General features: G+C 42.8%; 1 protein-coding gene across 1 annotated transcript in view; it reads left to right on the top strand.

Annotated features, from left to right (window-relative positions):
• GGT7 (gamma-glutamyltransferase 7) overlaps positions 1–14,631 on the top strand; it is a 30,451-nt gene extending 15,820 nt beyond the window's left edge. The window contains exons 8-15 of the mRNA XM_006881463.1: positions 1,701–1,788; positions 3,584–3,711; positions 3,886–3,974; positions 6,220–6,369; positions 6,484–6,601; positions 7,302–7,439; positions 9,358–9,457; positions 13,891–14,631. Coding sequence (XP_006881525.1) covers positions 1,701–1,788; positions 3,584–3,711; positions 3,886–3,974; positions 6,220–6,369; positions 6,484–6,601; positions 7,302–7,439; positions 9,358–9,457; positions 13,891–14,054 — 975 coding nt within the window. The 3' untranslated portion in view covers positions 14,055–14,631. The remainder of the gene's footprint in view (positions 1–1,700; positions 1,789–3,583; positions 3,712–3,885; positions 3,975–6,219; positions 6,370–6,483; positions 6,602–7,301; positions 7,440–9,357; positions 9,458–13,890) is intronic.
• The last annotated feature ends 900 nt before the right edge of the window (positions 14,632–15,531 follow it).

Here is a 15,531-nt window from a genome sequence, read left to right as displayed (position 1 = left end):
ATTTTTAGGGCTTGATCTGTTTGTTTGTCTGACTTTGTCTCTTACAATTCTATGTTTCTTCTTAATTTTATGCTTTGTTAGATCCTTTCCAGAGTGGTCTTCACCAGCCAGTCTTAAGCATCCTTCCAGCAAACCATCTGTTAAAGTTGTTATATGCCATTGAGTTGGAACCTACTCATAGCTGACTCTCCAGCAGGTTTTCAAAGGCATTTAAGTCACACTGGAGGAAATGGCCCTTCTTTCTCCCTTGGAGCTGCTGGTGGGTTAGAACACTGTGCCTTGGGTTGGCAGCTCAGCTTCTTATAACTAGGCCACCAGAGCTCCTGAGCAAACCATTTAAAGAAGACCATTTCTCATTACTCATAATTCCAGCAAAAGCCTCAAGGTTGTGCCTCATCCCATTGAAAAATCTCAAAACCATTCCCAAAACTAATCATTGTAGCTATGGAAAAGGGATGCTCTGATATGCCATAGTTGGGTTGTGAGCCTTCTCCTAAGGGAAAAGGAGATTTTACATGCCAAAGAATAAAACTAGTACAGCTTTTACACCAAGCAGAACAGACCCAAGGTTGATTTTATTAACTCTCCACACAAAGGAACCAGCTAGAACACTCATTGTGCAGTTCACTAAGTGTGAAAAAGTCGGGAGTTTTAAGTACTAAAAACGTAATGAAAAAGGTGTTCTTAATGGTTCTGCTAATTCAGGATTGTAAATTAGCAATCTGAATGGGAAGAAATGAGTCCATATATTTGTACAAGATTTACTGGTTGGTAAGAGTGCTTAATTATATCCAGCAAGGATCTGGCCTACAAATATCATTCAAAGTTTATAGTTTTGCAATGGTTTTAGCTAATTGTAGTGAAATGCATAATTCAGTTTGTTTACTTTAGCCCTTTATTGTGATTTGAGTAAGTTTCCAGAGCACATTGACATTCCATTCATATGTATTTTCTTTCATGACACTGATTGTGATCCATACATTTTTAATAGCACTTTTCTTGCTGTCATTCTTCTTTCTTTTCATCGTGCTATCCTTTCCTTTCCTGTCATCTGAGTTCCTCCCTAAGCATATAATGCCTTTGTGATCTTATATTGCTGATAATTATTAGGGCTAAGTGCCTCCCTGATATTATTGTTCACCTTATAGATCTGTCCATTGTTTGGCTGAAAGTTGTGCCACAGGGGTGAGTTCAGAGTAGGCCCAAAGGGCATCTAAGGGCCATAGCCTTAGGAGTTCTAACTGTCTTTCCCAGACAAATAAACCTGGCCATTTATTACACTTTCAAGTTTTGTTCTATATCTCCCTTTGTGTTAAGTTTTGTTCTTTTATTCTATTGAAGACTCCCATTCCATCATGATCGCTTTCAGAGTGGTCAGCAGTGGTAGCTGGGCACCATCTAGTTCTTCTGGTCTCAAGGTCATAGAAGTTGAGGATTTTGAAGTCTATTAGAGCTATGGACTAATTGTTTCCACATATCTTTTATATTCTTCACTCTTTTTTGCCCCAAGACAAGGAGAAACAGTGGTTGTACCTTAGATGGCTACTCACCATAATTCAGTTTTTATGTCCCCTAAAAGCCATGATGGGGGATAGAGAAGGCATAAAAGTTGTGACTAGCTCACCTGTCTGTGACTTAAACTTATATTCAGCCAAGCCCACATCCTCTCACACGTGAGGGGGTCATTCTCTCCCCTCCAGGCTCAGCATGCAGGGGGCGTCATAACAGAGGAGGACTTCAGCAACTACAGCGCTCTTGTGGAGAAACCTGTGTGTGGCATGTATAAAGGTGACCTCTCCCCCAGCTCCTAGGCTCCCCATTTAGGAGAAATTCCTCAGTTCAGGACTATATTCTTTTGGCCCAGAGAGTGTTTCCCATTTCACAGGAGAGAAACTGAGACAGAGACCTACCTGGAGCAACCAACTAGGTTTTTTTGTGGGTGTTTTTTTGTTTTGTTTTGTTTTGTTTTTATTGTGTACTGTTGACTCCAGATCTGACTGGCACAGGAAGAGATTGCCCCTCCTTCTCCAGTGTAGCATCTGGTGGATTCGAACCGAACGCCTTCAGGATTGCAGCGGAGCTTCTTGCCACTAGTCCACCAAAGCTCCTCTTTTTTTTTTAGCAACCAACTGTTAAAAGAAAGCCAGAGCTAGCCTACCTGATGAAGTAGTCATAGGATCAATTGTTCCAAGTATTTAGGCTTCATAAGGTCGGATCACAGGTTAAATCCAGCAGTTGGTGGACAGAAGTATTTTTGCTTTAAGTTCTGAGTTACCCCTGTCCTATCTCACTGCTGTGTCTAAGAAAATTTTATAGGACACATAGAAGTTTCAAGAAAGAATGAACACTTTAAGACAGCCGTAGACCAGCTCTGTCATTATACTGAAGAGAAACAGAAGCTTAGAGGAGGGATGGAAGTTAATCTAAACTCAATAAAACCAAAGAAGAAAGCTGAAGAGACAAACTAACAACAGGGATGAAGTCCATGTTTACTGAAGCCAAGGTGGTAGATTCCTGGGTCAGTCAGAAGCAAACAGACTGGGGTCCCTTCTCTTCTGGGACCAGGCCCAGCTTCTCTTCCTTCTGTAAATGCCAGATCATCTTAAGCCCAAGACAGGCTGCCAGTGAGTTCAGGTTTCCAGCCTTCAATCTCCAGCTTGTTTTCCTTTCCAGAAGTAGTGTATGGAGCAGAGGAAAGATCACAGCTATGTAATCAGGCTGACCTGTATATGATTCCCTACTATGCTACTCACCTTGAATGAGTAACTTACTGTTTTGGGTCTTCATTCCCTCCTTAAAATGGAGATAATAACAATTCCTACCTTTCAAGATGTTCATGAAGGTTTTTTGGTTTTTATGTTTTTATCTTGTCTCTTAATTGCACACGTGTCTCAAGTCCTCTTAGTCCATGAAAATTTGATGAGATGTTATATAGAGGTTATCAGAATATAGAACCTCTTCAGAGTTTGCACTGAATGTGTGTTTGATTTTTCCTGTTCTTCTCCCTGGCCTGAGCTCTCTTTAATGATGCCAGTACCTTGGGTATTCTGGGTTCTCCTAGTGTTCTGCCACATAACTCTGTAATCTTGAACCAGTTACCTCTCTATACCTCAGGTTTCTCACCTGTGAAATGGGGATTATAATAGTACTCATTTATAATAGTACTCATTTATAAAGATTAAATAAGTAGGACCATTGGGAACCTAGATTGTATCCTGTCTGTGGGAGGACCTGTCAAGAGACACACTGGTAGACCTGCAATTTGAACATCTAGACAGTTGTCCTTGCTCTGCCAGTTACCTACAGTGTGATCTCAGTCAAGTCACTGTCCTTCATAAACCTTAGTTTCCTCCTATGGCAGAGAAAACTAAAAACCCATATTTGGGGTTTGAGTCTTGGCCTTGCTGTTAAATCACAATGTAAACTTGAATGGATCTCGTTGCCTTTCAAGGTTTTAGTTTCCCTATGTGATGAGGGAGTTCAGAGCCATGATTTCAGTCTGAGTAATGATAGGATGTGGACATGGTTCTATCCCTTTGCATTGACCCCTCCTCTGCCATCTTATTCTTTCTTGTCCTCTCAGGCCACCTGGTTCTCAGTCCCCCACCACCACACACAGGCCCAGCTCTCATCAGTGCTCTCAATATTCTGGAAGGCTTCAACCTCACCAACCTGGTCATCCGGGAACAGGCTCTTCACTGGGTGGCAGAGGTAAGGCTAGTCCCTCCACCCACCTGGTTCTGGGGCACCGGGAATGGGGAGGATGGAGTTCTGCCAAGGAGCAGGACTAAATAACTTCTTAGTTTTCTCACACACAAGGATCCACTAGGTGTGGGTGTTGGCAGGAGCCTGGCATCCTCTCTCACAACCTTGATCTGTTTTCAGACCCTGAAGATTGCATTAGCCCTGGCCAGCAGACTGGGAGATCCGGCCTACGATTCTACCATCTCTGAGAGTATGGATGACATGCTCAGGTGGGACCCCAGACAGGGCCAGGGAGATGCAGAGGTGGTGGGTGTTGGGAAAGGATCAGAGCAGAAGCAGCAAGCAGACATAAAGTCCCAGTCAATTTCAGTTGTCATTCATACTGTACCTCTCATCGCACCTTAGTTTCCCATCTGTATAAATTAATCTATTTCATATTGGTCTTTTATCACAGAAAGCACCTTCTGGGCTCACATGTACCCTTTATTTAGTGGGGAAAAAAGAAAGCAAAACAGTAATTAAAAATCTCCAAGCAGATACTGTACTGGGGAGCAGGGACATATCTACATTAGCAGCATAGCATAGTAGTTGAGTTTCCAGTTCATTATTAGATCCTGGCTTTACTACTCACTAGCTGTGCTATCTTGGGAAAGTCATTTAAACTTTGTAAATCTCAGTTTCTATAAAGACTTCTGAAAATGATGGTACGAACCTCATGAGGATGCTGAGAAAATGAAAACCACACATGTAAAGCACTTAGCACATTGTTTGGCACATATTAAGTCTTCATTAAGTGTATTATTATTATTATTATTATTATTATTATTAGGCAGGAGGTAAGAATGGTTGTTGGTTAATTGCCACTGCACCCAACTTTAAGGGAAAGTGTAAACCCAATCATAAATGTAAATATGTATTGTTACTCAAACAACTCTTTAATTAATGAAATTGTAAATGAGACTAAATGAACAACTTATAATTAACAGCAAAGAGGTCAGTATCTAAAACTACTACCTCAAGGCCACAAGGTTGAAGTCTAATAGCCAAGCTTCCTCTCTCCCAGCTCACCTAAAACAAAACCTCTGGAATCTGCTCTCTGTGGCCACCAACCTTCTTGACTGAAAACGGAACTAATGTCTTTAGTAATCCTTGGTAGCAGTCATTCTCTGATCAATTTGAACAACCCAGTTAGTATTACTAGGTAAAAGACTCAAGTTGCCCTTAAAGAAAATGGAAGTCTAAAGACTTGTGTGTCATTTTCCTCTATTGAGTCGTGGAATATAATTAGTAAATCACTGGTCTGTATTTGGAGTATTCCCAAACTGAACTGTAGCTCCCAAGAAGGAGCATAGTCTGGGCCAAGGGGTTGGGAGGAAGCCCATATCTCCTTCTCATTGCCATAGAGTCGGAACTGACTTATTCCTGATGCTCCAGCAGGTTTTCAGAGACTGTAAATCACACACGAGGAGATTGCCTATCTTTATCACTCAAAGCCAGACCTAGCCTCCCTAATGAAATAGTCATAGAGGGTCAAGAAGGTGGCCAGAGAGGCACCACCTTTGGATTAGCAGCACAACTCCCTGCTCACTAGGCTGCCAGAGCTTTGTTTAAAAATTACAATGGGCTCCCCTCCCCCTTCAATTCCCTATCTCTTCCCCAGACTCTAGGAACTGAGAGGGAACCAGGAATGAGTCCATGATGCCACTCTACCATTTGTCCTTCAGCAGATATTTTTTGAGGCCTTGTTATGAGCTGTGCCCTGTGCTCTAATTAAAAATGCTTTATTAGTGATTAAGAAGCCTCAGTGGAAGAATTACATGCTGAAGTGCATGGACTTAGATGAAAGATTGGCAGTTCGAATCTATAATTCTCCATGGAAGAAAAATGGGCAGTCTCCCCTGCCCGTTGTCATAGCCTTGGAAAACCCAATAGGAGGATACCCGTTAGAATTGACTCCACAGCAATAAGCTTTGGTTGGTTTTTTTTTTTTAGGGGGTAGATTTGGTAGTAATGACTAAAGATCCCAAAATTTAAAACCAAGAGCAATATAAATTTAACTAAAACACACACATGCCTATGTTAAAGTAATACAACTAGCTCACCCAGTAACTATTTCTTGAGTTCATTCTATGTGCCAAACCCTCATATACTATCAAAAGAAAAGTCCAGTACTGAGTAAAGATCTCTGAATACTAAATCCTTCCTTGGCTGAATTCATAATTGCATTCTAGTTTTAGACCACAAACATTCCATTTTATTTCTGAGCACCTACTGTACCAACCAGGCACTTTGATAGAAAGGTTAGGTGAATAACGTTAAGTAAATAATTAGGGAAAGAGAATCATCTAAAAGAAAATCTTCAAAACAGATTTATTCAGTTGAATAGCAATTTTTTGGATGTTTCGTATGTGTTAAGGACAAAGCTTATTAATAAAATAATCCACAGACATGGCACATGTGGTAGGTGGGTGTATGCTGTTGTGTTATCATCCATCTACCTCTTCATATTTTCAGCAAAATAGAGGCGGCCTACCTCCGGGGCCACATCAATGATTCCCAGGCAGCTCCTGCTCCGCTCATGCCTGTCTATGAATTGGACGGGGCTACGACGGCAGCCCAGGTGTTGATCATGGGCCCAGATGACTTCATTGTGGCCATGGTCAGGTATGCTGGACCAGGCTCAAAACCTGCCACAAGGGATCATCTGGACAGGAAGGTAGGGCTGGGTCAGGAGTGAGGGTGGGCTCAGAGCTTACCTAGCCTCACTTTGGTCCCCAGCTCCCTGAACCGGCCCTTTGGCAGTGGCCTCATCACTCCCTCGGGGATCCTACTCAACAGTCAGATGCTGGACTTCTCCTGGCCCAACAGGACCGCTAACCACTCGGCACCTAGCCTGGTATGGCCTACCTTCTTCATGTTCTGGGTCCTGAGGCCAGGCAGGAGGTGTGACCAGTGTCATAGTCCCTTCCTAATTGCTCAAGAAAGGCTATTTTAATGAAAAGATCCTGAAAGTGTGCCATCTCTAGAACCACTAAATCTCAGGCTTGGAGTCTGTTGGGTTCAACAAACTCTCAACTCAGGCTATCACCGTCTCACTGTGTGACCTAGGACATGTATTTTCTCTCACGTGATGCTTTGGGCACTCTTCGACACAAGTGGTCTCCACTATGTGATGCTGAGTTCATGGGGCAAATCCTGATTGACAGATACCAAGTGGGGACTCAAGGAAGAGACAGGAAATTATTGTCTAGTTGGAAACCAGCACACTTGAACTCTGCAAGCTGGGACCCTGAGAGTGCGAAGACTGACACACATCATCAGAGCAGGGACGATTCTGTTCTTCCCTTAAACACATTGCTATTTTTCTTGGGCTGGCTCCCTCCTCCCCTGCCCACGGCAGCCCCATATCCCAGTGGGTGTGCTTATCACTCACTCTTAACCAGTCATCCACTCTGCCTATTTCACATTCAGAAATTGGCCAGGGAAGGAACCAATCTCCTATGAAAACTAGACTTGTTGAAGATGCAAGGATATAGCCCTTTCCCTGTCTGGCCCTCTCCCACATACCTCTTTTGGTCTCTGCCCTCTGACAACAGGAGAATTCCGTGCAACCAGGGAAGCGGCCACTCTCATTCCTGCTACCCACTGTGGTCCGACCAGCAGAAGGGCTCTGTGGGACCTACCTCGCCCTGGGGGCCAACGGTGCTGCTCGGGGCCTCAGTGGCCTGACCCAGGTGAGCTTTCCTCCATAGGGCACTTTCATAGCCAGAAGCCAGGCTGAGGCTGGGAATGGAGATGTCCCTCAAGTTTCAGGTTCATTCCATCCCTTTGCTCACGCAGCAAGCATGGATGAGGCTGCTTTGTTTCAGACCTAATATTGGCTTCTCTGAACCCCTTAGTGAAAACAAAGCCCCCAAACTCCCCATCTTTCCAGATTATGGGGGGAGAGAACAGGGTCAGGAGAATAAAAAAGATAATAGCATCTGAACTGGCTGGGTCTGTCAACCTCATGTCTCTGCCCAGCATCAGAATAGACAGTCAGGCTTCCTCAGAGATTTAGGAATGGAAAGCTTGCTACTTTCCTCATATCTCACAGTTATTCCTTGGGCATCTTGAAAACCTTGATAACTGTCCCAGGCATGCAATTTGGCAGGTGGTGTATTACTAGCCTCGATTCCAGTCCAAGCATTACCAGTTTGCAGCTGTGTGATGTTAGCGGATTCACATAACCTCTCTGAGTCTCAGTTTTATCATTTGTAAAATGGTGATAATAATAGTTAATATTTATGGAGTTCTTACTAAATGCTAGACACTGTACTAAACACCTCATGTGTGCTAACTCTTTTAATCTCCTTAACTCTGGGAGGAATCCTTATTCTTATTTTATGGATGAAGAAACTGAGGCCTACAGAGGTTAACAAGTTAGGCCAAGTTCCTTCAATTTGTAGGAAAAGATAGACATCTGGTTCCAAAGCTGAGCCATACTCCTAACTCCTCAGCTAAAAATACCCACATTGTGTGCAACATGAATGAATGGAAATTAAAAAAAAAATACCCACATTGTGTGTGTGATCACTCAGTTTTTAAATTTGTCCTTGCCTGGGACTTTATTTTCACTTTATGAAGATGTGTGTGGTATCAGGTTTGGAGGAAGACTCAACAACCTGCATTATGCAGATGACACAACCTTGCTTGCTGAAAGCAAGGAGTAGTTGAAGTGATTGCTGCAGAGGTGCACGGACTGCAGTGTTCAATATGGATTACATCTTAACCTTAAAAAAAATACAAGTCCACACCACTGGGCCAATGGCAACATCATGCTAACAATTACATATTTCTTAGATCCACAATCAAACACTCTTGGTACCAGTAGTCAGAAGATCACGAGATGTATACATACCACTGGGAAAGTCTGCTGTTAGGGACCTTTCCAAAGTCCAGAAGAGCAATGAAGTCTATTTAAAGACTAATGTGCACCTGATTCAAATTGTAGTGTTTCCAGTCATCTGCTATGCATCTGAGAGCTGGACGATGAATAAGGATGACAGGAGAAGAATTGATGCCTTTGAGCTATAATGTTGTAGAACAGAGATGTCTTGGAGAAAGTGAAATCAGAGTGCTCCTTGGAGGCGAGGATGGCAAACTTTGGGCATATTGTTAGGAGAGGCTGTCCTTGGAAAGGGGCATCATACTTGGAAAGGTAGAGGGTCAGTAAAAGAGAGGAAGACCTTCAACTAGATGTCTGTGGCAATGGGCTGTCAGGAATGATAAGGATGACATAGGATAGGGCAGGGTTCAAATCTGTTGTTCATAGAATGTCATACTCGACTTGATGATACTTAACAACAACAGCAAAGCCAGGGAAGGCGAGGAATCCTGGACTGTGTTGAAGGAGAGTGTGTGCTAATTGCTCCCCTCCTGGGTTCCCTCTAAACCTTGGAGGAAGCAGCTTTTCCTCCCTGCTCTCCCTCACCCTGTCTATGGAATGGGGTTAGTCATTACAGACTGCCTGTCTCCAGGACTGTTAAGAGGCTCAGTGACACCTCTAGTGTAAGGGTTATAAGGATGCAGAGCCAGGTTTGAGAGCTGGGGAGCCCTGGCCCCACTCTTGAGACAGTTGTGACTTTCCCCCCCCCCCTTTGTTGTCCACAGGTTCTGCTGAATGTCCTGACCTTGAACCGGAATCTGAGTGACAGCCTGGCCCGTGGCCGCCTGCACCCGGACCTGCAGTCCAACCTCCTGCAGGTGGACAGTGAGTGCAGAGTGGAGGCCCTACCTGGGGGGGGCACACAAGTGGGTGGAGGAAGGAGTTTCTTCCATGGGTATTCTAGTTTCAACCAGCACCAACTCCCTGCCAGTTTAAGTCTGGTTTATTGCACTGCCAGCTCAAAGGCATATGGTTCAAATTCACCAGTTGCTCCACAAGAAAAAGATGGGCAATTCATCTCCTCCCATGCAATTTATAGTCTTGTTATTTTAAAAAAAATTTATAGTCTCTTAAAACCCACAGGAGGGTCAGGTATGAATTGATTCCAACCTGATGGCACTTAGCAACAACCACCTGCTAGAGAAATGAAAGAGCTAGAGAAATAAGACAGAATTAGAGCAGTTCTTCCATATCTTGGCAGTGTAACCTTGAGAAATTCATGTCTCCAATCTGAGCCTTGATTTTTTCTTCTGTAAAGTAAGATACCTGTCTCCATACCTTTTCGATCTATATGCAGAACAGATCATTCAGGAAGCAGGGCTCTATGAGCAGGAATGTGGCATCAGGATTGGAGGTAGTCTCATCAACAACCTACATTAATGCAGATGACATAACCTTGCTTGCTGAAACTGAAGAAGACCTGAAGCACTTGCTGCAGAAGGTCAGGGACTGTTGTCTTCAATATGATTGAAGCTGAACATCAAGAAGACAAAGATACTCACCACTGGACAATTGGCAGAACCATGATAGATGGAGAAGAGATTGAGGTTGTCAACAATTACCACTTGCTTGGCTTCACATATAACATTCTTAAAACCACCAGTCATGAAATCAAAAGATGAATTGCATTGGCAAAATCTGCTGTCAAGGACCTCTCCGAGTACTGAAAAGCAATGATGTCAGTCTAGAGACTAAGATGCACCAAATCCAGGCCATGATCTTCACAATTACTTGTTATGCTTTAGAGAGTTTAACAGTCACTAAAGAAGACAGAAGAATCGATGCCTTAAAATTGTAGTGCTGGAGAAAAGTCTTGAACATACCATGGACCTCCAAGAAAACAAATAGGTCTGGCTTGGAGAGGATGAAACCAACTTTCTCCTTGGAGGTTAGGATTTTGCAGTTCCGTCTCATATACTCTGGACATGTTGTGAGGAGAGACCGGTTCTTGGAGAAGGACATCATGCTTGGAAGGGTGGAGGGACAGTGCAGGAGAGGAAGACCCCACATGAGATGAATTGATATAGTGACTGGGACAATTGGGATTGGTGTGTCGGAATTAGTGAGACTGGTTCAGGACAGGGCAGGGTTCAGAGCTGCTGTACGTAGTGTCGTTATGGGTCGCAGGTGACTCAACAGTACATAACAACAACAACAAAATAAGATATAGCTGTTAACTCTGCAAACCTTCAATCATTCAGCAACTTGGAGTCAACACTTGCTGTGTGCCAGGCATCATCCTAGGAGCTGGAGACACTGCATTCACAAACAGACAAGAAAACAACCAAAGAAATGTCAGGTGGCAGAACAACTGCTATGCAGAGCATTAAAGCAGGATAATGTAACCAGACTGATTGGATGGTCAAGAGATGTTTCTCTTTGTTGAAATTTAAGCTGAGATCTGAAGAGTGAAAGAGTCCATCATGCAAAGAACTAGAACAGAGCTTTGTAGGCCAAGAGAACAAGTGCAAAAGATCTCAGGACAGGAATGAACTTGGAATGTTTTGCTTGAGAAAGAAGTGAGACAAGACCAGAGAGGTAGGCAGGGCCTGGATCCTTAACTTTAATGTCATGGTAAAGAGATGGACTTGTCTTTGAGAAGGACAGGTGCCATGATGAATCGAATACAGCTTAACATAACTGAGAATGTGTGTACACCTTTGAGGAGTTTTTATTGCATCAGGCAGTGCACTGTACTATTCCAAAAAGGCTAGGAAACTGAACAAGATATAGTCCTTGCCTGATTGGCATTATTATTCATTATTATCTTCATCTTAGAAAAAAAAAAGAAGTTGAGACTCAAAAAACTAGCTAAAGATCAGCCAGTAAGTGTCAAGAGAGAAACTCAAACTTACACCTGGCTGATATCTAAGACTTAGTTCTTTGTTTCATGGCTCCTGAGATCTGAACCTAAGCATGTTAGGAAGTAACAGGCCTACATTCTCAACCATGAGACTCAGTAGTTAGCTGAGGGGCTCTTTAGAGCCTAGCCAACAGATGATGCTAAGACCTTAAAAAAATTATGTCCAACAAATATCTGTTGGTTTCCACTGAACATGAGGCTCTTGTGCTGAGTTATTTGGGGCTAGTGTTAATCATGCTGGCCGTCCTCTAAAGGGCTTACAGTCCAAGATAGGAATAAGGAACAGGAGCTTGGTAAATGGAACATTCATGGACCTGAGACAACTGGGAAACATTGTGAAGGAGGTGATAAATGACTTGGCTTTGAAGTAGGATCGGGATTTTGGCACATGGTGGTCAAGAATATTCTGGATAGGGGAAAGTACCTTTAACTGCTTAGTTATTAGCCAAAAGGTTAGCAGTTCAAATCCACTCAGAGAAAGGCCTGAAGGTCAGCCTCCAAAAGGTTATAGGCATTGAAAACCCTATACACAGTTTCAGGCCTTTTCTCAAACATGGGATGAATTGCCGTGAGTTGAAATCGAATCAGTAACAGTTGGTTTTTTGCTTTACATGTCATCTAACCCCTTATTTATGTAATATATATCTTTAAGTAAGCATCTCTTTTGACCTAAATGTATTTTAAAGTTACATTTATCTCATCAGAAAACAAACATAACCAGTATTATTTGTTATAAACAGATGATAAATAGCTATAAAAATAAAATATTATTAGGTCTTAGATGTTGTTGTGTGTGGAAGGCTCTAAGGCTTGTTCTCTCCATTAGAAAGATTAGGGTACGTTATCGACAAGATGGACCCATACGTGGAAAACCTGAATGTGAACATTTCATTTCCATTAATGATTTAACGCTATTCAGTGGGTGACTTTATCTTAAAAAGTACCTAAATCATTCTTTTTGGGGCAATAAAAGGATTCTGCCTTATTGAAGAACAGAGGGAGGTAAGACTGAGATCCGTGTTAATAGTATGGATTGAGCAGGAGAGAGAGACATGATATGATTTGTGTTATGAAGGAGAGATGAACTGAAGGAAGGACATGAGAAATAATTGAAAGAAGGAATGAAGTTGGGGAAATGAGAGACACATCTAAAATAATGGCCCAAGCAAGAAGTGATAAGGATCTATATTTATGCAAGAGGATGGGGATTTGTTAATTTATCCAGTAAATACTTGCTTAACATTTACTAAATCCTGATTGCATTCTGGGCACTAGTTATCAATAACAAATAAAACACCATCTCTGCCATCAAAAAGCTTGTATTTCAGTGTAAGGAGACAGTAAACATAAATACAGGTAGAAGGAAGTAAGTAAAGCAGGGTAAAGAAAATAGGGGTGCTATTTTAAATAGTAGTAAGAGAAATTATCCTTGAAAAGTACCTTTTAAGCAAGGACTCTACTGAAGAGCTCTGGTGTCTTAGTGGTAAGAAATGGCACTGCCAACACAAAAGTATGCGGTTTGAATCCAGCAAGTGTTCTGCAGGAAAAAAAGATGGGCATCTCCTTCCATGTGGTCTACTGCCTCTGAAAACCTGTTGGAGGATCAGCAGTGGGCCAATTCTAACCCAGTGGTACACACTACTGAAGTAAAGAAGCCAGCTTTGTACCAATCTAGAAGGGGAGGGCATTCCAAGCAGAGAAAATAATAAGGGCATAAGACCCTAAGGTAAGAGCACATTTGGCCTACTTGAGTGCTAACCAAGGCAGTGAGTGGAAGGAGATGAAGAGAAGTAACAAGGGCCCAGATAACGGTGGGCATTAGCAGCTTTATTAAATAAAGGCTTTGGGTTTTATTCTAGGAGGTATCAAAGCTCTGTTGGAAGGTTTGGAATGGGAGAAGCAGCTAAGGTTTTAAAAGGATGCCTTTGTGCAACAATGAATGAATGGAAATCCAAGTTCTCTATAAACTTTAATTAAAATCTCAATTAACAAAAGGAGGGGGGAAGATACCTTTGGCTGCTTCATGAGGCAGGACTGGAAAAAGAGAGTCTAGTTTGTGGGCCATTGCAGTAATCCTAACAAGAAATGATGGTATCTTGGCCTAGACAGGCAGAGATGATGACCCCCAAACTGTTTTCCAGATCTTAAGTGTTCCAAGTGCTGAGCTCAGTTGCTTTTTGGGCATCATTTTCTTTAATCTTTGCAACAATTTCATGTAGTAGATTCCCTTATAATCTCTACTGTATACCTAAAAAGACTGCAGCTCCGAGTGGTGATGCGATTTGGCCAAGGTCATCCGGCCTAACATTGGGACTTAGATCTGATCATAGGATTCCGGAGCCATTGCTCTGAGCTCTGAATGTATGTTTGTTGTTTGTTGGGGACTGGTTTTCAGGTGACTTCACAGAGGAAGAGATTGAGTTCCTGGAAACCAGGGGCCACCACGTGGAGAAGGTAGATGTCTTATCGTGGGTCCATGGCAGCCGGAGAACCAACAACTTTATCATCGGTGTAAAGGACCCTCGGAGCCCAGATGCAGCAGGAGCTACCATGGTGTAGAGCAGTGGGGTGGGGCAGGGTCTCTGCTCCTCCCCCTTTGCATGTTCCCAGAGTCCCTCTTCCTCCCAGGTTGGTCTCAGGGGGACCCCAAGGATGCCCCAGGTCTGGAGCCAAAGGGGATGCTTAGCAAACCCTATCCCAGGATAACTGGAACAATCTCCTATGCCTGTGGTGATGGTGGTGGATGTCAGTGTCCACAACCAGAAAACCAGGACCTTGAGGAGTCAGACTATCTGTCTGTTTTCTCTCCTCCCTCAGCCATGCTGGCCCTGAGCTTAGGGATGTGCTTGCAAACCCTTCTTGAGGGTTCTCACAAACAACCCCAACATTTTCAGTCTGGCCTGACCTGGGCCTTGTCTTCCAGCTCCTTTCCCCTGCCCCCAGCCTCATTTCTTAAATGACTAGATTTTTTTTAATGGACCATCCTGGGGGTGGGGGTGCTCCTCTCCTCCTCCCACCAGGTTGAAGCAGGGGACCTTGCATCTGGAGGTCTCCGGGGTGTGGGGTAGGGGTAAGGGTGGGAACCAGCTCAGGGGCTTCCATTTGCAAAGGAGAATTAAAGAAAGAATATTGCTTAATCATGTTTCTGTTTTATTTTTGTTGGGCTGGTTTAGGAGTGTGAGTGGATGAATAGACCTCAGCCCACCCTATTCCAGCAGCCCTAACTATAGGCCAAACTAAAATCAACTTTCCAGGGGTCATAATAATAATTTTCATGTATCCATGACCACTTACACTAATAATGATAGATAAATAGAAAGAAAAGTTAACATGTGTGCTAGGCTCTATGTTAAATATTTTAGTTATATAATTCCATTTTCATTACAGTAGATAGGTGCTATTACATGTGTTTCACAAATGAGAAACTAAGGCAAAGAGAGGTTTAAGAAACTGCCTGGATTTATCATCTAGTAAATAGAATAATTAGGATTTAGTAGTCTCAGGCTAACTCTAAATTCTGTCCTCCTAACCACTTTAACATCTACTAGGTGTGCTCCAGTCCCAAAGGTGTGCAGTTCAAATCCATCGGATGCTCTGCTGTAGAAGAAGGAGCAGTCTCCACCAGTACCAGTTGGATCTGATTCGATGGTACACACACACACACACACACACACACACACACACACTATTTAAAAAAACCAACAACCCACATCTACTAGGTGAATTGTTTGTTATAAAGTACTCAACCTTCCACAGGCAGATAGTAAATATTTCAGACTTTATAGGCCATAAGGTCCTTTGGTAATTACTTGACTCTGCTGTTGTAGCACAGCAGTTTTAACTGTACTTCAGTGAGGATTTATTTTATAAAAACACCAAATTTGACCAAAGGGCCTGCACTATCTTTATACCTATAGTTGCACATACTGATGATACAGCCTTGCTTGTTGAAGTTGAGACCTGAAGCAATTGTTGAAGAAAACCAAGGACTGCAATCTCCAATATGGATTGAAGCTCAATATCAAGAAAACAGATT

The sequence above is a fragment of the Elephantulus edwardii genome, unplaced genomic scaffold (genome assembly GCF_000299155.1).
Source record: "Elephantulus edwardii isolate Elephantulus edwardi_28Jun2011 unplaced genomic scaffold, EleEdw1.0 scaffold00015, whole genome shotgun sequence".
Lineage (NCBI taxonomy): Eukaryota > Metazoa > Chordata > Mammalia > Macroscelidea > Macroscelididae > Elephantulus > Elephantulus edwardii.
This window is presented reverse-complemented; position numbering and strand designations above follow the sequence as displayed.